Here is a 26,584-nt window from a genome sequence, read left to right as displayed (position 1 = left end):
CACTTTTCCTTAACCCACTGCCACCTTTCAAAAAAGAAAAGGGGGGCCAAAGTATTCCAGGAAATTCGGTAGAATATTTAAATAAATTTTGACAAAATAACTTGGCAAACAGAACGAAAAGTGAATGGAAAAACTTTTCCATCCCACCCCACCCCTTTTTTTCTGGCTTAATTTTCTCCTCTTTTCTTCACACTGTTTTGCTTTCGATGGGTTGGAGTTGTTGCACGTGTCCTGGGAATCTGAACAGGAGACTAAGGACGTGCCCGATGATTTGGCATATTTATCAATGGCAACGCAATCGGAGGCAAACTGCCGGCAAGATATTGAAATGTGAGCAGAGGGTTTGGCTTACATTTATCTCGACCCGTTCTTTTCAAAGCACTGATAAATTAACGCTAGCATGTCCAAAATTTCTTGAGTATCCCTATATTAATATCCAAATTAATTAAATCTGCTCATGTATAAAAAACCTTATTATATAACATAAATTTAAATAAGTAATAAAATGTTTCTCATTTGATATAAAATCGTTGCATTCCAACATTTAAACTGTATATGACAATATTCCACAAAATACAGATATACTATTTTATTCCCAATTTGGGTTTGTTTTATTCAAAGCTATTGAAATAATAAAGATAGCATTCTGCTGGTGGAAAAAAAATATACTGATATACTGATTTTTGCACCGTGCATCTTCATCTTTGGCATCTCACTTGGCTGGCACTTTGAATGCGAATTCGGTTCGGCTTGCAAGTGGGTCAATAGTGACGTCAGCAGGTGGCAGGAAAAACAAAAGGAAAAACCCATAAAAAACGCACACACAAAAAAAAAGGGTTTCCAACTTGAGCGATTGCTTCCACTTGAGAAACCGTTTTTTGTTCGCTTCTCGACGGCTTTTCTCACACAGTATTCCTCGCATTTTCCTGCAATCTCAATCGATGCCAAGTTGGGCTGCAAGTGGAGCAGGTTAAGTGCAAATCCTTGTAAGGATATACCATCCCTTGCAAATGTGTGTGTGTGTGTGTGTATGTATGCGAGAGTCTGCGAGTGTGTGTGGGTGTGTGTTGGGAATGTTTAAAATCGCGCTTAAGTCGCGTGTAAAACGCTTCATGCAATTATCAAAAGTGACTGACAAGTAATGAGAAAGAATCGGAAGGCGAATTGATGGGCAGGTCAGAAAAAATGTGTAAGTGCACAGTACTTCCCGAAAATTATTCTCATTTAACCAGCAAAATTACATTTTATAAAAATTTATAATATTGAACAGGCAGCCGAATGAGGAAATGGCTTTAGAAAACCATGTAGTTTTAAAGGTAGATTCAATTAGAAGTTTTACTATATAAATATTATTTAGTTTAAAAAAAAATCACTTTAAATAAAAATATCAATTCGTGGCATTTACAGCTAATTTTATTTTTTGAAAAAAAAATATGTGGTCCAAAATCCGGAAAAATTACCTTAATTTTATGGTTTTTTAATAAAAAACCAACAATTAATTAAAACTAAAGTGTTGTATATCAATGCCATTTTAAATGGGTTAAAACTTTTTATTGGCTGTTCTGTCCTCTATTTTGAATGGGTTGTTAACAGCACTGTTTTGCACAGATTCGCCACGGCATTAGCCCCGCCCACTATTGCCGCCCCACTGACCTTGCGGCCACGCCCAGTTCGGTTCTGCCCCTGACAGCCCCTCGAACCGAACAGACGGTATTAGACATAGGAATCGAGAGGCAATATTTGATATCCACTTGCAATTATGTCAGCACACACCGACAGGCCACAGCTCTTTGACTTTTCCAAAGCGGAGGGGCGCCGACATTGGGGGGTTACGGGGGCTACGAGAAATACAGGGGGATAATGCCCGACTCTGGCCAAATCGCACCGAGGTGCTAAGGCAACGTCAGACCCACTCAAAGTCAACATAAAGTGGCCGGGAAATTAGGGCATTTAACATGCGGCTGGTAAAAAAAACGGTTGGGGCAAAAAGAGAGCAAACAAGGACAAAATACGCTAAATACTTGGCTCAATAAACGAGATGCTTCTGATGGTTTTATTGTGTGTGTGACGATCAGCAGACAAATTTCTACCCTGGAAAAATACTACCAATAACTACCTTCGAAAAAGACCACAATTTACTTTTTTTCCATAATGAATAAGGGAATTATGGTCGATAATCTACAATAAAATGTGAGATTAAAAGGAATTGGAAATTAAATAATTAAATTAAAATAAATTAAATTAAATTTCAGAATATTCTTTAAATAAAAACATTAAAACATAGTTGTATAGCTATAAACATTAATTTAAAATATAAAAAATATCTGATAAATCTGATAAACTTTCGCTGAATATCGGTCTTAGCAAAAAGTTACAGTTTCAAATTTGAGCAATACAAATGTAATTTTTCTTTTTCGTTGCCAACTCTACAAATATTTTAATTGCAGATGATTCCTCCAAAATCCACAACGATTTTAGTAGCTAATCTGGGTTAATGCATGAATGGATTTTCTTTCAGCTCACGGAGATGGCCAACCCCTCCTCTTCCCCCACTTTCGGGCCCTAAAAAATAAAACAGAATAAGTGCTAAGCAGCTAAGCACATAACAACACATTGGGATACGGAGAGTGGAAATGCTGAAATCAGCGAGGGCAGTTAGACGCCTCCTGGTAATTTGAAACTTGTTATGGGCCAGGTGCTAATCAATTTTTAAGCAGCTTCAACAACAAATAGAGCCCCTTTCCCCATTTCCCCCGACATCATCTGCAAAACGAAAAGCAAGTGAAGAAATTTCCATTCGCTTAGTTAGAAATCGAGTTCAGTTGTTCGTCAATTTTCAACTCGAGCGGTTCGACAATCATTATAGTTTTAATATTTTTTTAAGTGCCCCCAAGTGTCTGCCAAGTAAACTCCTTGTTAGACAAATAATGAATTTGGCAAGATGTCGGAATAGCTGAAAGCACAGCGGATCGAGCCACTTATCGACCGAAAATATGTGAATATTTTTTAAAAAGCGGCTATGCCTCATCTAGTCAATTGCATTAATTTGACACTATCAACGTGAAAACAGTGACAAGAGATGACTTAAAACATCAAAGAAAAGTTAAAAAAAAGGATGTCGGTAAAAAATCTAATAATGGCAAAGAAACTAAACTTGTATTTATATTATTAAAACTATAAGAAAGGCTTTGATTTATTAGATGTTTTGTAATGAAATACAAATTATTTCGGAAAGAGGCTCTTGATTGTTTTCAATTTTAAAAAACTTTTATTTTATATTATAAAACTTTAAATTATAATAGTTAAGACCCTAAAAAAATATTTAATTTTTTGCTGCACAAAACAATCCTGTTTAAATTATTAAACCATTTAAACATAGCTTATTAAAAGTGACTAGGAAACTGATATATTTGAAGATTAAAGGGGGGTATTCTTCCATTTCATGAGTAAAATTACACAATGTGCTACATAAAGTCCATAATGAGTAGCCCACTCCTTCGAATTCTCCCAAAATGCTCATTATCTCGCCGGGCAAGTGAAATTCAATAGGAGTAGCAAACAGTTTGGGATAAACACGGGATTGCTGGAATTCGCCCACATTGATTGCATGAAGGGCTCAGTGTTGCATTTGCAAGGACTTTGTGGGCGGGGCAGTTATCCCTTATCTCAAGCTCCTCACAACAATAGGGCTGCAGTTTATTGTGCAGTAATATCTATTGAAAGACCCAACAGCGAATGCAATCAACAATCAACAATCAACAGCAACCGGCTCCGTCCGGAGCCTTCTAACTTTTTCCATTAACACACAAAAGGAATGCCAGTCAACATGACCCTCCCACGCATGGGCATTGGATATATCCAGGATGAATACAAATACCATATAGTAGGGGGGAGAGGGGGCTGTGATAATGAGTGCTCGACAGGGGCTTTAGTTGCCACAAGTTTTGGGCATCCCATAGTACAGCGCGTTCGTCTGAAAGTTGGTAGCGTAATCTCTGTGTCCCCACTAATTAGCCAAGTCTCTTTCAATTGCGAAAGTTCTCAGTTAACTCGAATAAAGCCAAGATGAATGTTGACACTGAGCTGCAAGAAATACGAGTATATGCAAAGCAAAGTACTACGTGAAAATAAAAGAGCTTTTCGGCATAATAATATTCAAATCTATATATCTAAATAAGAAAACGAAATTCTTCAAATTCTTGTTACTCTAGGAACATATTCACCATCATAGCAATAATATGTACAAAATTCCGTTCGGGCTTTAGCATTTCAATTTCGGGAGCAAACAAGCCGTCCCATTGATACCCACTTGGATCTGATATCTGATTAACTTGTCCCAAAACAGAATGGCAGCAAACACTTTCCACGTTGTCTGTTTGTTTGTCGCCGAGTGTGGGAATATTGGGAGTCCCCTTCGACCGACACATGCCTACATGCAATAACACGGCTAACAATAACAGCAGAAACAGCAACACTGGCCGAATGACAAGTAACTGGGCCCAAAGTTGAGAGCAGGAGCCGAGCGAAAGGCAAACAACAATTAAGCGCATAAACTGGGGGATAATCCAGCCATGGGGCGAAATACTGGATACTGGATCCGGGATCCTGGATACTGGATACTGGATACCGGATGGTCGGAGCAAAGAGGACAGGCTGGAGAAAAACAATTTCCATAAACATAAACAATACCGTTTCGGTGGCAAAATCAAGTCCAACATCGAGTTTCGTTGTCTCCGGCAGACACAATCTAATTGCAAATTGTGTACAAACTAGGGAAAAAATATAGTACTCCAAATACAAACATGTTTGTGGTCTTTTATATTTACCACAACTTTATTTCACATTATTCGCGCATTAAATACATTTTATTATTTAGGTATTGGACTTTTAATGTACAAAACTTTTTTTGTTTATTTTATTATCATCTTTTTATTTTATTTTATAATATTTATTGTTTTTCTTTTTTTTTCATTTTAAAATCTATGCACTTGTGTTAGATTTTAAATTTGAAAATAGCCATTTATTAACTACAATTTAATTTTAACTAATATCGCCTAGAATTCCCAGTACTATTAGGACGGCCACAGCTGTAATGTACACTGCTGGAAAAAACTTTGTCCGGCACGGCACACAACTCCGAAATTGATCGGCATTATTCAATGGGATTTATGTATGCAGCCCCGAGTGGCCGAAAAACTTTTATTTATTTACAATTTGTTGCCATTTGTTTCAGTTGGCCAACTTTGCAAATGTCCCTGGGACAGTGGCTGCAAAAAGTTAGCTGACTAAACACTAAACACGCCGCAAATTTATGCCGCTCAACTTGGGCGCCAACTTTTCAGTTTCCATTTCAGTTTTCCTTAGCTGTTTCCTCTTTTTTTTTTTTGTTTTTCCCGAACCGTATTATTTATTTTCAGCACTTGAATAAATGTATCAGTTACACATGTGTGGGTGTGTACGGCCTTGACTGCAAGGGGGGAGTGGGGGAGGGGGTGAAAGTGGGAGTGGGAGTGGGTGGGATGGTGAGCGGAGCAACAGGCGAATGAATCATGGGGTGACACATGAGTGTGGCGCCGCAATTGAGTTGTAATTCATTTGCCAGTGGATGCAAAGTTCTCGGTGCGAATGAGCAATTGAATGGCAAATAATTCTCGCCGCTCGGGATCATCCATTTCAAGGATTTACAGCGGCTCAAAGTTGGCGAAAACTGCGCCACGAGATAAACAGGTGAGTTATGTGAAGAATAAATTATCCGCAATTGATTTGCGGATGCCGTTTAGTTTATACTATTTTTTTATTGCTCATAAATATTTGGTAAATTGCGTGAAAGAAAATTCAGTATTGAAGCAAATTTCGTAAATTGTGTCTAAAAATTGTAATTAATTTAGCTGCTTAATAGGAACTAACACATTTAAGATTTAATATGTTTAAAGTTCAAAATTGTTTGTCAGGTTAAAGAGAAAACAATAACATACAATTTTCTGCTAAATTATTAAAAAGCTACGTAGTATTACACAGCCAGCTTTTCATAGGCTTATTTAAATTAAATGACAATAATGATGATAATTAAATGAAAATATATATAACAAAATTTGCATTGCAAAAAAAAGATTTTATAGCTCAATCATGGTTAAGGATAATCCCAAATACCATAACATGCATAAAAGTTGTCAAATGCGTTTATTTAATGAATTACTCAAATATTTATAAGCAATCAGACAATAATCTACAATTAAAATTCCCCGTTGCTGTCAAACCAAATAATATAGGCCCACAACAATAAAATACTTTAAAATGCAGTCACTTAGGCACTGGAAATGCAAGACTGTTGCGATGTTAACTGAATTATTAATGCATGGCTCAATGGCCCAAACAATATGTTGCTCAAATATGCAGCCACATTTATCCGGGCTGTTAATGGACAGGATGATGGAGTATGCGAATGCCAGAGCCATGTTTCCCAATGGCATTTCCCCTTCTTGGGATATTAATTTTCCGCTCGAAATTACCTGCCCACACGCATCATTCGTACTTCGAAATAAACCTACGCATTCCGGCTGAATCAGCAGAATCGCATTCGAAATGGGAATCCGTGGAAATTGTGCTCTAAAATCGGTTTACGCACCCACATTTAATGTGCAGCGCCCGAGAATATGCAATATTCATATGGGCACTAAAAGCTTCGAGATCCCAGGGAATATCATTTCGAGCCAGCTGAGTGGGCAATAATTATAATGAATTAATAAACATAACGCACGATACGGCCAAATGAATAACACAAAGGTGGCTGACGGAATGCCGCCAAAGTCAGCAGGTCCCCGTGCAAAAAGGAAAAAACCATCCCAGCCCAAACGGCAATTGCATTTTTAATTTGTGTCAATTATTCACGACGCTCTTTTGCAGGCAGGAAGCACTGCAAATATTCAGCAAAACGATTATTCGTAATTATATACCCAAAAACCGCACTGCACACGAGAAGAAAATACGTATTTTGAATTATTTCAAATTGAATTGATGCATTTGCAAGTTTATAATGATACAAATCCCAATATATTTATATTTATGTTAATAGTGTCACTATGCAATATTTTCTTGATATAGATGGATTCATTAATAACTTATATGCATTATTTGACTGCATGTACCCATTTTGTAATAATCTTCTATTCTTTAAAAATAAATAAATATTTATAGGAACCCTAAACATTTTATTAAAAGTTTGCTGCATTTTCCATAAGGTGCTCAACAAATGAAACAAACTGTTTGTTTGAATTATTTCTGGTCGAATAAATGTTATTCGAATTAAATTGGAAATGCCATTAGGGTGTCACAAATAAAGTAAACTGTCAATTAAAATTATTTCTGCTTGATTTAATTCTTTTTCGTAGGCTTTTCGGAGAAAGATACCATATGCATTTTCGTTCATAAGATGCAGTCACAAATGAAATTAGCTGCCTTCTGCAATTATTTCAGCGTGAGTTAATATAATTGATCTGACTTATTGTGACATGCATTATTTTCCAATTATATAGCTTTAGCAAATAGAGACAATGCTTTTTGCCAATCCTTTTTGACTTACAAATGTTAATAAGAGTTAAAATCAAGTGCCAAATGAAATTATTACTGGTTGACTGAATATTCAATTAATATTTTCGATATGAGTAAAGGCTTTACTTTTTTGCAGTGCAGGTCCTGACAAAATTGAATTTGGAGTTTCTGTAAAACCGATTGATAAACATTACACTTACAAACACTCAAATGAAAAATCGCTTATTTCAATTCAATTTCATTATCAGGTGCAGTTCGAAATGCAATTTGGTTTTTCATTAATCAAAAAGCGGCCGGATAATATTACGTTACCCATTGGCATTGCGCCATGATTTAATTATCTTTTGGCATATTTCAATAGACTTCTGAATTGTATATAACATTTGAGTTGTGTTACTTTCAAATTTAAATTGAGGTTTTTAGTTATTTTTGAATGTATAATAGTTTAATATAATTCTTGAAATATAAATTTCCAAATTAATGGACCAAAGTATTCCTTTGAAGGCGACGCTTCAACTTGAATGAGATTTATCAGTAAACTTTCTGGTTTGTTTCCCGCTTCTTGTTTCGTTGAATCAGAGTAAACCCATAATTTTCCCCACGCCTGACTGATTTCGTTAATGCCGGGTCTTGAGTACTCGTTCTACGGCTAATTAAAGTCACGGCCGGAATGGCTTGGTCCCCGTTCTGAGCCTCCTGTTTCTGTTTCTGTTTCTGCCCCGCTGCTCGTTGCAATTAACTCCAACATAAATTTGCACTTCTCGTCATGGGTGTGTGAGCTGTGTTTTCCCTAGCTAGGTTTCATCCCCCTGCCCCCTGCCCCCTACCATATTCCTCATCCCCATTTCCCATTTCCATTTCACACATCTAACTGACCTTGGGTGTGTCAGCGCCGCCATTTCCGTTTGCGTTTGCGTTCCATTCCCCCAACTGTTGCACCTCGTTGTTATTATTGCCGTTGACCCAATTTGCCACCTCTTCCTGCCTCATCAGACGCAGTGCCAATAAATTTTCATACAAAACAACAAAATATATGTATGAAAGACAATGGAACGAGGGCCGACAATTTAATAGCCACGTGCACGGTGGTCCTTTGGAGTTTAATATTTTCTTTTTTTTTTTTTTTTGCGTACTACATCAAAGTACATCCAGGGGTCCGGAGTCCCGAGTCCGGGTGATTAAATGAAATTTACGAGTACTCCACTCCGGTTTGGGTTTGGGTTTGCGATTGGGGCTTGGAGCCTGGGGTTTTGCATAGGTCCCGGCAGAAGGCCTGTCAGAGATTGATGAGTTGTGTTTCGTCTTGGCGGTGGTCAAGGAAATTTGGCCAGTGCCGCTGCAAGTTCATTATTAACTGGCCTATGCGGCGTATGCGTAATTTGGCGGGATACAAGCAGAGAATAATTGTTGAAATACCAAATGTTTAAGAGTAGATCATGAGGGCAGGGAATTCAGGAGAAGTATTTGTACACGTCAAGGGAATTTAAACAGTTGTCAGTCCTTTATGAACTGGCTAACATGGCGTATGCGTAATATGAGAGATTAAAGACTTATTGAAATTGAAATTTAAGCGCAAAGCCACTGGAAAATCGTTTATTTAAATGGAATATTTTTGTTTGTAAAGCAAACTGTAATTCAGGACAGTACCAGAATGGCGAAAATAAATTATAATGAGAATTAAGGTAGACTACTGACTAAGTAAATTGAATAAATTCAGAGAAACAATTACACTTAGTCAAATTTCTAAATAAACACTTTTAATTTATTTCTCACAATGAACATGAAATGCGGGAAAGTCAAAAAATTGTTAAGTTAGCAATTTATTTATTTAGATTCTAGACACTTAGATAATATGGATTTAAAGTTTTAAAATTCCAAAATAATAAAATGATTAATTTAATTGATTAAATAAACTAACATTTGGAATATGCATTGGAATTTTTGGACTTTTACCTTGTCAGATGTATTATTTTATGTTCGTTTTAATCAACTTTATTCGTTTATTATTAATGGACAATGGAAACCCCTACTCTAAGCTCCTATTTCTCCAAGGATTAACACACATTTTGGAAACCCATTTCATCGGTAAAGCCCAACCTGTCGATGGGATGTTCCTCAAAATCCAATAATAATCCCAACAATTATGCAGGACAGGCAATAAAGTGCAAAGCAGCGTGTTTCCACAGCACATATAACGCCAGAGCAATGGCGACGAAATAAATGTGATGCGATGGTCTAAAACTATAACTGACAGCCGACGGAGGGGGGGAGTGGGGGTTGGGTAAAATAGTAGGAAAATGGGGAAAATGCGGAAAAGGGGCCCAAGGATCTGGTTGGGGTCTCATGTTTATGAGCTGCAATGGCGACGCGTTGACAGCTTTTGGTCAGGACGTCTTATCCCCTGTGTCCTGGACTTTCCTCACATTTTCCACTTCTTTTTTTTTAGTGCTTCTGTTTTTTACGAGTGGGCATGCGAGTGTGTTGTGTTTTTACGACGAGCAGCCAGTTTATTACAAGTGTCGGCCTCGTCTGGGGTTATTAAAGTTTCAGCCGAGCATTTGGTGTAAAGTCGCAGTGCGGAGTGCCAATGGTCGTGGTCCTGGAACTCGGATCCTGGTCCTGGGGGCGTTGCATTCACAATTCCCGCCTCGCCTGGCCCACTCGTTATTTTATTGCTGAAAAGTGCAATCATAAAACGTTCAAGGCCCCCATTGCAATCCAACGATAAGAGACAAGCAAGGCTAGAAGCTAACAGGCACACAGAGAGCGAATATCTGCGAAATTGGTCATCACTTAGATACTTTCCCATCAGTAATGTTGTTTGTCACATCCACAGAACATTGTGCGAAATTCGGGAGATCTTTCTAATTATCGAAAGAAATCTTAACAGCTAAGATTTGGCATTAACAAAAATTAACAAACAGTTTTTAAAAACATGGATTATGTTAAAAACAAAATATCACCAAAGTCATTTTACTATTATGTTATTAAAATATCATAATCTTATAAGACTTAGTAAAAGTTTATATAAAAATCATATTATACATTCTCAAGAGCATTTTCTTACGCCTTAGATTACAGACTAAAAAAAATTTGATGGCGAAACTTATAACTCTCAAACCAGTCATTTTATTAATATTCAAAATATTTTGTTATATACATCAGGAATATATTGTTATATTTTACAGGGTACAAAATGGTGTTCTGGTTTTTTGTCTTTGTGCTGGAAAACATAGGAAAAAACGAGGAGAGAGACCGGAGAAAGAAAGGCAGGGAAATTGGGGCTGTTTTTCCTCGATGTTTGGCCACATTAAAGTTGCCATTTCGGTAGCCACAAACGAACTCGCTGTCCAACTCTCTGAAATGGCTTTGTGCATTTGAAATGTGAAAGCGCCTAGAATATTTTCAGCCCCCTCCAAAAGCAATTCCCCAGCAAAAAGCGATGGCCAACAAAAAAATGTTCGAGCCGCCAATCGTCCAACTAAAAGCCCATAAAAGCCTATTGACACAAATCAAAAAACAAAAACTAAAACAGGCACAGTGGCAAAACAGGCCGAGGAGAAAAGAAACAAGAGATAAAGATAAATTTAGCGCTAGTATATGGCTTTGTGGACCATTTTTAGCCGAGTCGGGGTCACCACGAATGAAGTTGTAGGCCACCAAACGGTGGCCATTTGAAAAAAAAGAGGGGTAAGCCAAAGGAAAGACGATAAAATCTACAGTGTCTAATAGAATATGGAAAAAAACCGTATGGTATGTGAAAGTCACAATAAGATTGTCTTTTTATACCCTTGCAGAGGGTCAGAGGTTTCAGTCAAAAGCTTTACTATATCAGAATTACTCTTTTAGTTTCGTCAAAATCGGACAACAATATCATATGGCTGCAATAGAAACGATGGCAAAATGCAGCCCAAAATCGACATAGCTTCATTGTTTTTATTAATATAGGCATAGAAATAAAAATTTACTCGTTTTGTAATAACTGCAAGGGTATATAAACTTCGGCTTGCCCAAGTTTTATTCATTTCTTCTGTAGTGAGCTCTTTAAGTTTATCTTTCTAATACTTAGTTGAATAAAGGGTACATTAACAAAGACCTGACTAAATGACCTGACTTCGATAGCCGACTCGTCTATGCTTAACGGATTAATTCATTAAATTCATTTTTAAATACAGCATTAATAAAATCTAGGTAGCTGCAAGAGAAGCTTTAAAGATTGCGCTGCAAGGAATCGCAAACGAGACTGAAACAAAGCCGAATGATGATGACTGTTGGACAATTCTTCCTCAGCCACTCAAATCGCATTGAGGTCTGAGGCGATGATGTGATTCGAGGCGAAGGATAAGCTGGAGAACGCCTCGAAATGCCTGGCAAATATGTTTGTGGAGCGGGAAAAGCCAATGTCATGCAAATATTTGCCGGGAAATAACTGAAAATACAAAAAGGAAAAGTGAATCCAGCCAGGACAAAAGGAAGTGCCAGGATGATGTGTGCGGATGTGAGTATGTGGAAAGTGGATTTCAACCCATTGTTCGGTCGATTGCCGTCATGCAGCGAGGACAAACAAATAAGCCGGAATCGGATCGGGGAAATGTAATATATGTTGGAAAAGTGTAACGGAAAGCTGGCCCAGATAGTGTAGATATCGGCAGAAGTAACAGTACAAATGCAAATCCAATTAACAATTACAAAGGAACAACATGAAGTTCATTAGGAAACTTTTTCCATCCACTGAACCCAATCCTAAACAAACATTGTTTAGCTCTCCACAAACAAATTTTATTAAAATTATTTTTATTCATTTTTGACTATGCCAATTAATAAATTGTTGCTTGAAAAATTACAAATATTTATTCTGCGTATCAAAAAATGTTTGGTTACTTCTAATTTAATGACAGCTAATTTTCTGGCAAAGATGGAATGGCAAATTCCAAAAGAGGTACTTGATCTTCCTGTCGCGTTGTTCAATACTCGCAATACTTTTTGAATCGACAAAAAGGAGGACTTTTAGATTCACATCACCTTCGAAAACGACTTCATCGACATTTGGGTCCACGCGTTTTTGGCTTATAATGATCCATTTATCAGTGTCTAGATCTAAATTTTGCGTCTCCATCAATTTGAATATCCTCGACCAGCCGTAGCTTACTACCTTCGGTATTATAAACGAACACAGGAACAATTCGGAGTAGTCATGTTTGCGGGGACATCGATGTTTCGATTTAGAGTTGCTAGTCGCCTTCAAGTTTTCATGCTTCCTGGTCGAACAACACTGGTTGTCCTTCACATATCTCACCATACACACCAAAGTTTCCTTATAGAAGACCACAATGTCCGCATCCAGATCCTTTATGCAATCACTGGGATCACTGACGATGCCTTCAGACTTCTTTGGCCGCAAAGATTTCTCATCATGGTCATTTACGGAATTACCAATGTATAAGATTTGCTGACATTCGACTGGTATCTTAATGTGTTTTTCTAGCTCAAATTTAAGTTCTCCAATTTTGCAATTATCCCGCGCTCTCATCAAATAAGCTGTGTCTGAGCTAAATTTGCCACCAAAAAAAAATAGTTCCAAAATCATGATGAAAATTTTTTTTTACAAAAGTATATATTTTTTAAAACTTTACAAAATTTATTGTGGTCTTTAGTTGTTCATTGGTTGAAACCTGGCTTTATACTGAAAATAAAGCCTTGTGGGTGGAGGAACAAACGGTTGACATTTAATATTTTACCTACTGCGTTAAGCAATTTTCAAAAGTCCGTTTTTTGTTGTTTAATTTATCTTAGTTGGCTTTGCGGGATCTAATAAAATAAGCTCCAAATATGATCTCTACTTTAAAAACATATGATTGTTTAAGTCAATCGAAGGTCCAATCATAAATTATAATTGTTTGAAATAGTTCATTACCATTCAGGAATTTTTATAGAGATTTTTAGCAAAATTATATATTTTGCTAATATCTGCAAAATACTTCTTTGCAATATTGTTGTAGTCTTTTTGGCGACCGCAAGCAAAATACAATATTGATAAGCTAAAATGCTTGAAATCGTGACTAGCACAAAAATTCAAGCACAATTCTTCAATTTAAATGATAGAATAAATTTGAAAAGAGTCTTTCTAAGCGTTATTTAGAATAGCTTTATTGAGAACCCATTTCCAGATTTGGTTAGATAGATCCGATCTTGTCCTCAGATGTGTTCCTCCGGCTCGTTCTCCACCACAATGGTGGTGGTCAGGATGTTTTGGGCAGTGCGCCGGGTCTCGATGGCAAATAATATGAACAGGGGAAGGCAGATCATCGACAGGAGGTTTTTGACCAGGGCGCGACTCAGTGAGGTCAACAGCGAAGGCGGTTGAGCCTCGAAGATGATAACCTTTGGCGGATCTTCGGGCACTTCAAGCGGAACTATATTGGCACCTTCAACGATGCGGATATTCATCAGGGACTTGCCGGGAGTGACGCCACCATTGAAATAGCAGCACAGAGCCTCCAAGCAGCTGCGAGGGATCTCATTCACGTGATTCAACAGCAGAAGGTCATTGAAGAGCCCCAAGTAGTTCACCGACTGGTAGCCGAAAAAGATCACGGATAGCACAAGTGTAAGGACGAGCTCCAGGACTCCAATGATCATCCTATCGATGGCCTCCGCTGCAAGGCGTTTCGACAAGGGCGCCAGCAGGAAAACACTTGGATTTGGCTCTGCTGGCAACTCAACTTCAGGAGGTGGTGGTGGTGGCTCCACGGTCACTGGCTGTGGAATCTGGAAGAACTGGGGATTGGTCACACACAGGTGGTGCAAAAACATCAGATTAGCAGTGTGGATTCCATTGACCACTTTGGCCCACTCCGCCAGCTTGGCGAAGTACTCATCCTTGTCGGTCATCTTCTGCTGGTTCACTTCATTATTGGCACTCATTTCGCTTAGTCTCGATAGCTCCAATGTTTAATTTTCGTCAGTCAATCAATCAGTTGACATGCAAAACTAAGGTTTATATTTTCTTCAATGTCAATTAATCACATACTATTTTTATATGACAGCTGTTTACAGTACTAAATTACTGTCACATAACATACTAAGTTTATGCGATATCCATTTCATGAAATGGCGAAAAAATTCTGTGCATTAAAACCATTTCATGTTGACTAAGAATTTAGCGGCGTTTCATGAATTAGTGTTGCGTTGTCAGCTTAGCTCGACAAGTAAGTGGCAACTCTGAACTAAAAAATAATATTTGATATTTGAATAAGCCTACTAAAAGCGTATGCCTAGTCAATGACGTCAAAACTTATCTTCATTGGTAGTTCCTGTAAACCTTGCAATTTTAATAAAATTATTGTATTTCGTCTTATTGGCTTATCAATAGGCACCTGACAGCACATCTGGCAACTCTATTACTATCATTTTATGAATTCATCTGTATCGCATAAACAAGGGCTATTTTAATTTCAGGTATTCAATAATTCATGAAATTAACATTGTAATAAATAACCACCTGTGTACTGCCTTGAAGCAAATCTCAACAGAAACATAAAAACACAAATCTAAAGCTATCTATTTTGGTGTCGAATTTTGGCGGTCAAGCCACAAAGTTTAAATTCCGTTTAATGTTGTACATAATTCCCACAATTATTTGGCAATTAGCCAGCAATTTCCATCGAATTGATTCAATTGAGCTGTGACAAATCACAGGAATAATCATTAGGTTCAATGGTTAAATCACTTTGCTAACATTATTATTTTGTTATTCATTCATTCAGTTGTTCTTTATTCGTGGGCCGCGCTCCCTGTATTATGGGTTTCTATAGAAATTTATTGGGTTTTATAACTCTGTTTGGCTTTTTGCAATTAACCAAGCAGGTGGGGAAAACAATCGGTGTGATTATATATTAAAGCTCATCAGTTCATATTTTGTTGGTGTACATTTTAAATTTCTTTTTTGTTGAGTTCACGAGAAAAGTAATAAGTGCTTTTTTTTCTCAAGAAATGCATACCAATTAATTTAATGTCTAGACCAAAGAAACCTTAAATTCCATATAAAATATTTACTCAATTGAAAGTAGTGCTTTTTGCTTGGTTAAAATGTCATCTTAATTTTTTTTTTTTAATTTTTGTTAAGTGCATTTAATCTGTTGTGTACATCATTTATTCAACAGCACTGTTATGTGATGAAATTGGTGGGCGTTAAGTCGTGGGACACGCCCAACTATGGCCTGAAGATCAACATGTTCGAGAAGAACAACTCGATGTCCTCGGTGACCACTGTGCGCCAGGACGTGGCCATTCCCCTGTGGCATCTCGTCCTGCTTCAGCATCCGCGAAAGCGGAGCTCCGCATCCGCCAGTCGACCGGAATTGCCGCGAACCCTCTACAATTCGACGACGAAAACCTGCGATTTCTGGAAATACATCCGTCACGTCTCCGCCTGGAACAACGTGGCCAAGCTGATGCTCTCGCAGGGAGCCAGCAACATGAGCCTCGCCTGTCCCCTGAAACAGGGCGTATACGTGATGAACCGCATCCAGGTACCGCCGGACACGGCGATCCTGAAGTTCATGTACCACCCGAACACAATCTACACCCTGGAGGGCAGTGTCTACGCCCTGAATCCCAAGGACAAGATCAGCAAGAGGACCCTGTGCCACTACGAGGTCAATGCCACTATCTATAAGTCTTGTTAAAGATCTCCAGTGATTTAAAACCACTTGAAAACCTGTCCTACGAAGTACTTAACTTCAGAAAGAAATGCAATTATTCCTTTTTTTTTAGTCTACTTAATTTGTTTTGAGGTTATAGGATATAGTACAATAAGTAAAATTAATTTTTTGATTGAATTTATTTGTTTTGCGGTTCTAGAATATATTATATTACAAAATCAATTCTCCTTTTACGACAAACAAATTGATAAAGCACATGTTTAAGATAGTATTAAAAGCAGCTTTTGACAAAATATTATCAAAGTCAAATAATTTGAATAATGTTTTTAATTTAGTTGTAAAATATTATGTTTAAAAAATAAGTCACATATAAGTTTGCACTTCATTTAAGTTAAATCATATTTTTTTAGCCATGATTTGACTTGCTAATTTCAGCTATTAGATTTGTAGTTAAATATGGAATTAAAGTGGATGGACAACACACTTTCCGTGTATGTTTTTCCCACGTCAGTTGTAAAAGTGCTGAATACAAGTTCAGTAGAAAGCAAGTTTCAATTGTCAGAGGGTCTGGTCGGGATTGAGGTTGAACTGGGGTTAAGGCGGTTTAAACCGTGCGTGTCGCACGTCAGCAAAGGATTTTTAATTAAGTGCGAAATAAAAATGGAAAGGAAAATTTATACCAGCAACGTTTTATATATACGTATACTAGTATATGAATAAGCAACTGGCAGAAACCGCAAATCAGCAGTAAGAGAGATATTTAATCATGATGCAGGCTAGTTACTGTGCTTTTAGGTGGCACTAAACAATCTATATTTAAATTGTAAGGTCAAGCAAAAAAAAAATTATACATTTTTAGATATTTATTCAAAAAATAAACTGTCAGGTACCTAAAATAAAGCAAATGGTTTCTTTAAGTTTACAAAACAATATACAAATTGATTTAATCCAGAAATAATTGCTTTTTTAGACACATGTTTGAGAGCCAAATTTTCGTCGAAAATCGATATTTTTGTCATTTCTAACCGCGTTTAAATTTTAATTTTTCAATTTAGTGAGTCCCGCCTCAAATATTTATTCTACCTTCCACCATTTGGCCATCGTGGGAATGGACGACTGGTCAGAAAATTGCGGCAATCTTGTTTTATATTTGCATTTGCATTTTGCATGACCGCACGCACTTGCCTGACCCAATCGAAAGTTTAAAAAGTGCTACTATGTTCCATATTTGCTCCAATTTTAGTGGAATTTTTAATCGATTTGCGTTGCAACTGCCAACTCTTGTTTAGGGTGCAACATGGCACTCCAGGAGATATTTGCAATTCATCTTGGGGGAATTCGTTTTGGCGTGGAATAAATTCCCAGCGGGGTGCAGGTATTCACTTGTTTCCCTGTGGCTAAGCAAAAAAAACACCAAAAACAATTGGGTTAAAAATAAACAGCCCAGGACACGAAACTGAAGTGAACCAAATGAATGAATGACTAACTGAATGAATGACTCCAGGTGGGGCTGCCTCGAGCATGTCTCCATACATTTCACCTGGAATCCCCGCAGACCCCCAGCAATTGGCATAAAATATGCGACGCTTGCATGCCAGAGACTTATTATTAAAACATAAAATTTGCATGCAAGCCGCAAAGCAAAAAGCGACCTAACCCATATTATATATATATTTAAAACACCGCCGGTTGTAGTGATAGTACCTGAAAATTATGATAAAAGCAGGTGAGGTATTTTAAGATATAGTATACGAAAATAGCAAAACTAATGCTCTTAACTAAATATTTTCTAACAAATTTCAAATTCTTTGTAGAAGATTAAAAAAAAGGGTCGAAAACTTAATTTATTGTAATTTTCTTGTAGTCTAATAATTTTGATATCCAATTTAATATTCACCCTTCTGCTTTCTATCTGCAAATATCGTATCATAAAAAGTGACCATCATTTAATGGCATGCTAAGCCCCTTTGCAACACTATTCACTACTATAATTTTGGCTCCCACTGTCTGCACAAAATCCACAAAATAAGAAAAAAGGAGCACAGCCATTTGAGGCCGGGGAGATGGCAGGATATATAAATACGTGCCTGTTTGTACATTTATGTGGCGTTTGGCAATTTGAACTCGTGAATTATGCACAGAACGAGCAACGACAGCCGGCAAGACAATGGCCCCAAAAAAGGGGAGTTCCCCGGGGCTTCGGGAGTGGGATCTGTGGGGCCTTGGAGTTGGGAGTTAGGAATAGGGAGTCGGGAGTTCGCATTAGACAAATTTGGCCAGTTTATTTACTGGCAACCGTTCGGAGCCAGTCACAGATGCTAACACTCAGTAGATTGGACGCCATTCGGGGGCGGAGCTGTCTCCCGGCGGTGATTTGTTAGATACCACTAAATGGGGCTCCAGTGTTGGTAAAAGCCAGTTGTCGGAGTCGTTTGTAGAATTGAAAGTCAGCGATAATGTTTTACTTGACACGACTCAGCTAATAAGATTAGCCTTAACTAGGCCTCTGAATTCCTTGAATAAATTACTTTACTGTTAAACATTGCTCTCAAAATGAATCAATCAAAGTCTTAGGCCAGTCTACTTTTCAATCAACATTTCAATTGAATTTTAATTGATACAACTTCCGAAAATGGCCACTTTTCAGGCACAGCCAGCTTAATTACGAATTGAATTTGGAGCACATGCATCAAGTCATTAAAACTTTATTCTATCTGCAATTAAAACACCATTTATTTTTTTCAAGAAATCCTGATTTGAGAATAAAATAAATTTAAATAATTAAAAGTTTAACTAAATGTTTTCACTAGAGTAGTAAACTATAGCCGTAACTATTAATACCGACCAAAGGATAGTCTATCAAGTAAGATAGGATTATTTTAAAAGAAGGCTTTCATGTTCACTGGGAAAACTTGTAGAGCTCCTGGGAAATCGACTAATTTCACTTGAGCCTGCAGTTCAATTCAGTTTAGTATTTCGTCCCTAGTGAGTCGAATTAATAGTTAAAGCAACTAACTGGCAACCGCAGATAGAGTGCACTTAAATGGAAACTGCCATTCACACGCAGTTGCCACATCAATAACTTGCCGCCAAGTAAACATTTAGTTTAGTGTTCACTTTACGGCTGTCATAGGTGCACTGAAAAAAAAACACGGGTCTTGCACTCCAGAATTGCAATTTAAGAAGAAGGAGACAATCGAAGTCTATGCTGTCAATAGCTTTTGATTTAAAAATAAACGAAAAACTGGTTTAAAACTGTGATTTCTTTACATTTATATAAAAACATTTAAGCTCTAACTTCAATGGCTTATTTATTAGAATACTATAATACTATAAGAAAGTAAATAAGACAAAAAGGTAACAAATGACGTAAGTCCATTTCAAAATGAGTTATTAATATAAGACATATTTATCTCATTGAAAAGGATCGCAATCGAAAGGACCCACGCCGCAGTGCTTTTTTTAAATGCCACATTTTACGGCCCACACATTTTCAGATTTCCAGTGGGTGGGCTGTGGGCGGAATGTGGGTGGTACAGCAGCGGCAGCGGCAGATATTAACCGGAAGTGACGACAGCGCCGGACAACGCCTAAAAGCGCACTGCACATTTCTTTATTTCTTACGCTTGCCTGATTTTATTTTTAATTATCCGGTGCAGGCTGTGGAAATTCATTTCGCGAATGACAAACAAATGTGAAAATCGACAAAGAAATTCGCATATTAAAAGTCAGCCAAAGCGTATGTGTGTGGATCGAAAAAAAATGGCTGGCGAAATACTATAATATTTAAATGGCATAGCTATATGAAAAAATAAATCGTTTGAGAAATATGACTGACTTATTGCGGACATCAATTTTAGTGTTGATTTACAGACAAAAAACTGTTGCTTGTTTTTCTACAAATTTAATACAAGTGATAAAGTTTAAACTGGTGAACAATTCAGTGCTGTCAGGGAAACCTTTTCTAATTCTAAAATAGGTAAGTTAAATAATACGTGAAAAGGGGCTAATTTTACATTGGAAGTTGAATTTGTAAATAATGGCAACATAATTAGAACAATTTTGATATAAGGAATTATTCGTTTTTCATTCAGGCACTGAGGAAAAAAGTCGTTAGCTTTAATCTGCCATTTGGGAAAGCCAACGAATAAGAATATTTGACCCTTTAAAGATCATTAGGCATCTGGCAGCCCCGTCAGCAATTAATTGCGCATTTAACAGTCACCATCATCAGACATTGGGATTGACCTGCTCAGAGGAGCAGCGTCTCGACACAGATGGCCAATTATAATGCGAACCCGGTGATAATTGACCATCCATCTGCCGCCCGAATGACCATTTGCCTCTGCATAATGATAACCCGTCGGTGATGAGAAAGATCCAGGTAAAAATATCCAAATATGTACAGGTTCGGGTACAGTTTACCATATCTAATGATATTAAGCACATTTCAGAAGATGTGGTAAACTATGTCTAATTCTTAGACTTAAAAAAAGGCTGTGAAAAATGTCTATACTACTATAATTTCTAGGCTACTTCCAAAGCTTTAATTAATTTATGAATTGATTAATTTATTTATTTTTAAATTTATTTCTGATTGACCAAATTTTGTATTTTCAATAAATACAGCTTTACAAATTTATTGTTGCATATTTACAAGAAAAGATTGATTTCCATTGTTGAAATTATAGAAATGAAAATAATCTACTAGTTTGTGGTAATGAAAGTGTCATGTTTCACAAAAATAACAAGCTATGCCAGGTACTGAACGAACACACAATTCGGGGGATCCCTTTTCATCACTGGTGGATGTTTGGGCTTGCTGGGCTATTCATCAAATCCGGGAAAACGGACTCCGGAGTCCGGTTCCTGTAGTCCGGTCCGGTCCACATTCGTCGGAAGCTCTGCACCTGGCCTGCGGCTGGATATTGTGGATTCAATTCGCTCGACAAGTTAAAGCGAAAACGAACCCCTCGACAAACGCGTCGTTCTTTTTTTGGCTATTTCCTTTCTGGGCATTTTCTGGTAATTAGAGTTTCATGTTTCTCAGCAAAAACAGCCAGCGGAAGTTGCTAGCCAACCGGCTAGGTCGAAAATGAGGACGTGTTGCTTAATTACACGCATTAACAAATATCACACATACGCCATGTGGGCCACAAAACCTTCAAAGCCAAAACAGAAAACAAATATAAATGAAATATTTTCATCGGCTGTGTTCTCTTAAATGGAGGACCCTACACAATTTAATAGTTAAATGGGCATTTTTTTGGGTGATTGCCTCATTTAATGAGAAGTAGTTAAATTATAGTTTGACTTTTATTTTAAATAATAGGTGTCAAAAAAAGTTTACTAAACATATTTATTAGAATATCCTCTTGATATATTAGGCTGATTAACATTCTCATGAAAATTATTAATTGAAAGAAAAACTTTTTTTTTTAAATTTCAATGCAACAAAACTATTTCATTTTATTTAATTTTTAATATATACAACATTTTGAGGTTTTAGGTCATTATTATTCTGAAATTTTGTATGGCATTACAAAATACTTTTTTTGATTTTCCATCTATCAAGGAAGCACCTCTAAAATACCTTTTAATAAATCATCAAAGTGTTGCTTAGCTTGAGTTTTCCCCAGCATTGAATCCCGGGGGCTTCCTGGCTGTCAGCTAAAGTTCTCGAGGGCGAGACTCCGAAGTCGATAGCCCTAAATGGCCAAAAGCAAATGCAATTTGGCTGAAGGAAGTGAAAGGAGCTCGCTGACTTAGTACTTAGTGGTGCAGGCTAGTCACGGCAATATTCAGATTACACGATACCAACCGATGCCACGCCCACCCGGGAGTATCCTCTGGGAGGCGGGGGCCCTCAGCACGTCTCACATTAATAGCCCTGCAGAATAAAAAAAAAAAGAGAAGGGAAGGGAAAGAGAGAGAGAGAGAGAGAGAAAGCCGGCACAAAATAATTGTTTTCCGTTGAGCAATAATTTTCTATACCTTTGGTTCCCCACGGCATTTGCCCCCAATAAAGCTTGTCAGTGGGCGTGGCCGTGCAGTGTACTTTATTTGGCCCAGCAAATTGAGTTAAGTGTAAAAATAAGAAAAATAAGAAAAATACAAAAATGCAAAGAGCATAACAGGCAGCGAAAGAAAAGCGACGGCCAAGCCCAAGCTGACGGGGCGAAAAACTGGGTGAAAATGTCGGAAAAGCGGAAGTCGAACACTTGCCTGCTTGTCCACCTTTTAGGCGATGGGATGGGTTAATTAACCCATCTTCCAGCGGCAAACTAATCTAAATGATTTGTGGGGCGAACAAAAAAGGATGGGCGAAATTTGAAATGCAAATTAAAGAGTGTCTTAGGCGGTGGTTCAAAAAAAATGTTTAAATTTTGTAAAACAAATAATTCAAAATGTATCCATACTAGATTTAAGATATCTTATGTTTTCCATTGGACTGTAAAGCTTTTAAGCCCCGAAATTAAAACAATGATATTGTTGCAGTAGTTTCATTAATCTGCAGCTGCCAAAAGCTGGAAACGTAATTTGTCTATTAATGTTTTTATGGCAGGACTGCATATATCATGATGTAATTTTAATACCCCCAACCAGGCGAGATCTTAACGGTCATTATTTGTTAACTTGTCTTCCACCACCTATTTCCTGGGCCCACACACACACGAACATTAATGAGGCCACAAAATGAGCTTCTAAATGACCAACAAAAGGAGGAAAACCAGCGAAATGGCAGGCAACAAAAAAAAAAAACCTGAACAACGAAATTGAGAGGCAGGGAAAAACCGAAAAACATTGTTGCCGCAATTGTCTTGTCCTGTGAGTAGATTTCCCTGTTATTGTTTGGCCTTTACTTTACTTACATTCATTACACACACAAAGGGTGGTAAGAAAAATGGTGGCTGATGGGAAAACTGGAAAAATGTAAGGCAAACATTGTTGCATCCTGGAGCTCGCCTTATTCAGCGTTAATTTTATGGATTCTGTTGAACTAAAGCAGCACATGAATCTCGTCCACCCATCCTCCATCATGCCCACTAATGGGTGAAGGTCTTGGAAAACACGGTTTTTCCGCCGCCCTGCATTTTCCCGCATTCACAATGCAAAATAAAAACAACATCTTAAAGCGCAGAGGCAACGTCAAACTCCTTTTAAGCACAAGAATTATTATACTGATGGCCTTCTACTGTTCCCGCATTTTCCAGAGAGTTTTCCACAACACACCTCCCTTTTCCGATCCCATTTCGGAGCTTTTATAAACGGGAAAAAGACAGCTGGTGAATTTCCATTGCAAGTGCATACTTTTCCCTACGAAAACGTGAAAATGTTTCGAGGGCAGGCGGAGAAAATGGCGGAGGAATTTACTACAGAGCCATTTAGCCGATGGTCAAGGGATTTGCAGACCAATGATGTTCGGTAAAAGGTTTGGCTTTGATTTTGGTCTGGATCTCTAAGCGGTTTTATGCCCAAAAAAAAGGCACATGTGAAGGAAAAGTCAAAGAGCAAAAATGGACTTAAAGGTTGAAATTGAATTAAAATAAACGAAATGTAATAAACTGCAAGTTATTTATATATTCATAGTTAATAAGCAAAGTTATAAATCAAACAAACAAGTTCAAGATTTAATTAAATTATTGAAATCTCAATAATGTAAAGCTGCAAACTTCGCCCACACTTTTTGTTCAACTTCAACTTTGCTAATTAAAATTACAAAATGTAGCCAATGTTAGTTTGCTTACATAGCTACATCAACCTAAGGGCATAAAAAGGTGGAAACCAGCACAAGGAATTTAATAAACATAATAGCCAAGTAAGTATTTATTAATTGGAATGGTTGCGGCCAAGTGGAAAATAATTCTCGGACCTTCTATTTCATAGTCGAGGAAAAGGAAGGTGGCCAAAGCCACAACAAATATGTAAGTTTATGGAAATTGTATGTTCATAAGCAAAATATATTCTAGAACAAATATTTTCGATCAATTCACTTTCACAATTTATTTTACTGACATTTGATTCCCATTTTTCCTAATTAATACCTTGTATAAAATATTTAAAACTTAAAACCAATTTGAAGCATGTTTAGCCTATGGTAAATATTTATTTTTAATTTGACTTGTTTTCATTTCAACTACGTTGTCATTGACAGCATTCATTTTTGGAGTTAAAAGGCCGCAAAAGTGGTTTAATTTTAGTGCATTCAATTTGTTAGCTGATTCCTATTTGCCAATTTTATCTGTTTTTTTTTAGTTTTTCGTTGTTTTTCTATGCTTTTCTGGTGTTCTTTTAAAAGCTGGCAATATGAATATTCAGCATGTCATAACTTTTTATATAAAATATGTATTTACTTGTTGATATATAAAGGACTTGTAGCAATGAAATGATGTCGGCGAATTTTTTAGACAAATTTGACAACAAAGAAATGCGTGATTATTTTTTTTTTGCATAAAATTTGATTACAAAAAAAACTGCGCCAAATATTTTGACAGGCATTTACGCAATATTCAACAAATTTGTATTTATTTTACGCTGCGTATTATTTCACATACTTTATTATTATAATTTAAGTGAAAAGTTTGGAGTTTGTTTTGGAAAATCTACAAGCTTCGCTTCGGCTTGCGAAGTTTTCTTCCTTTCTTGTTTTAATGTGAAATTCCTCAGCAAATGGTATAATCAATAAGGTAAACCCTTTTATCCTTTGTAAAAAAAGTCATTATTGTTGTTACCACCAACAAAGCATTTTACAAGGGATACCAAAAGCCGCATAAGAAAATGTAATTCCATCTAAGCACCATTTAAATTAGTTTAAAGGCTTAAACATTTTCAAAGATTTTGACCTTCATTTCGCTTGCTTAACATAAAAGTGAGAATGGGCCAATAAAATTAAATATACATATAATAAAGTCTAAAAGAAAACGAATAGAGAAAGGTAAACCAATTAGGCTAACGATTGACACGTTTTTTTTTTGTAAATTGAGCGAGTGGAAAAAAAGTGGAAAATTTGAAATTGATCTGGGGTATGGGAAAATCCAAACAAATTGCTTGGCATTAACTTAATGCTGCATGCTGTATTGATGAGTTTCTGCGATGGAATGGTTAATCAGAATTGCTTGCTGAAAGGGCAATTTGTATGTCCTTAGCTGTCTGTCGTCTTGGCGTCGTCGTTTATTGCATAGTTTGTTTTGCCAAAGCCCTCTGTCATCATTTGCCTGAGTAATTGCATGATAAAGTGCTGGTAAAATGGCCCCAGTTGTGATTTGATGGGCATTGGCACTTGCAACATGTTGCAACTGGATGCAGCAGACCGACCCTTTTCCTTCTCCATCTCCTTCTTCTCGGGGAATTTCCCTTGGTTGCTTTATTGTTGCCATTTAAGCATCTCTTGAATGTTACGAGCGGACATAAAAAAAAGCGCCGCTGCACAAAATATGTCAAGCGTGTGCGGGGCGATAAACCAGAAAAAAATAACACACACACACAGATACTCACCCACACACACGTGCCAGTGCAATTGTGCATATGTGTGCGTGGGCCATAACTTGAGGCGCCATTTAACTGCATTGCGTGTTGGCCTTTTTAATGGCTCGCCTTGAATGCATGGGAAACACGAGTCAAGAAATTTCAGTTTCCGAAAAGCGCAAAAAAAATCCAAATCATACCGCAAAACTTCTATTGATCTCGATGGCCAATAACAATATGTTTAACACTCTGTTATGGAGCATAAAATTAGCAAGGTATTAGTAAATAAAAACATAAGGGTCGATATGATTACGGTATTATAACTCTGGGCCTTCAATCAGTGGTTATCACACTGAATTCAGTGGGGTTGATAGGCCGAAAACAACATCTGTTGTCAGCAGCCCCTCTGATCGGATGGTCTGATCAAAGGGACAAAAGACACGTAATGCGAGCAACCTATACTTATTTTTTAAATACACTTAGAAAAACCATATCACAAACTTGAGCTTGAGTATCGGCAGTAATTTTTTTTTATATTAATATGTTATTATCCATAGAATTTATTAGCCGTTCTTAAATGGTAAATAGCAAATAGCAATAGGAATTTTTTCATAAATGTCAACGGATCTTAGGTCCATCTTTCTGTAAAAATCCTTATAGTTGAAATCATTTACCAATTTAGTATTACTATTAAATTCAATATATATTTTATATATATATTAAATATAAATATTTAGATATTGTATATATTTATTTTCAATGTATATTTTCTTTTCAGAAGAAGAATACATCTAATTAAAATTTTTTTTTTTTTATAAACTTTTCTGTTTTTACAATAAAAGTCTCCTGTGTTTTTAAAGATATTAAAGCTTGAATCTTTTTAAGAAAGTTGAATATGAAACGTAGAT

At 36.9% G+C, this 26,584-nt stretch overlaps 2 protein-coding genes across 14 annotated transcripts in view; one reads left to right on the top strand and one right to left on the bottom strand.

Annotated features, from left to right (window-relative positions):
• LOC108048467 (eye-specific diacylglycerol kinase) overlaps positions 1 to 26,584 on the bottom strand; it is a 129,628-nt gene that overhangs the window by 34,026 nt on the left and 69,018 nt on the right. The window lies entirely within an intron of this gene.
• Positions 15,349 to 16,484, top strand: LOC108048471. Its single transcript, XM_017129161.2, has 2 exons — positions 15,349 to 15,414; positions 15,711 to 16,484. The coding sequence occupies exons 1-2, from the start codon at positions 15,349 to 15,351 to the stop codon at positions 16,233 to 16,235; spliced, it is 591 nt and encodes a 196-aa protein (XP_016984650.2). The 3' UTR covers positions 16,236 to 16,484.

Source organism: Drosophila rhopaloa, unplaced genomic scaffold, assembly GCF_018152115.1.
Source record: "Drosophila rhopaloa isolate 14029-0021.01 unplaced genomic scaffold, ASM1815211v1 contig_3, whole genome shotgun sequence".
NCBI classification, from domain to species: domain Eukaryota; kingdom Metazoa; phylum Arthropoda; class Insecta; order Diptera; family Drosophilidae; genus Drosophila; species Drosophila rhopaloa.
This window is presented reverse-complemented; position numbering and strand designations above follow the sequence as displayed.

Bases quoted from the DNA above. Each gene is read 5' to 3' on its own strand.
- LOC108048471 (XM_017129161.2), top strand. From the start codon at position 15,349: ATGGGTTTCTATAGAAATTTATTGGGTTTTATAACTCTGTTTGGCTTT. The intron at 15,415-15,710 runs GTGGGGAAAACA...TTTATTCAACAG, and splicing joins TTTTGCAATTAACCAAGCAG to CACTGTTATGTGATGAAATT.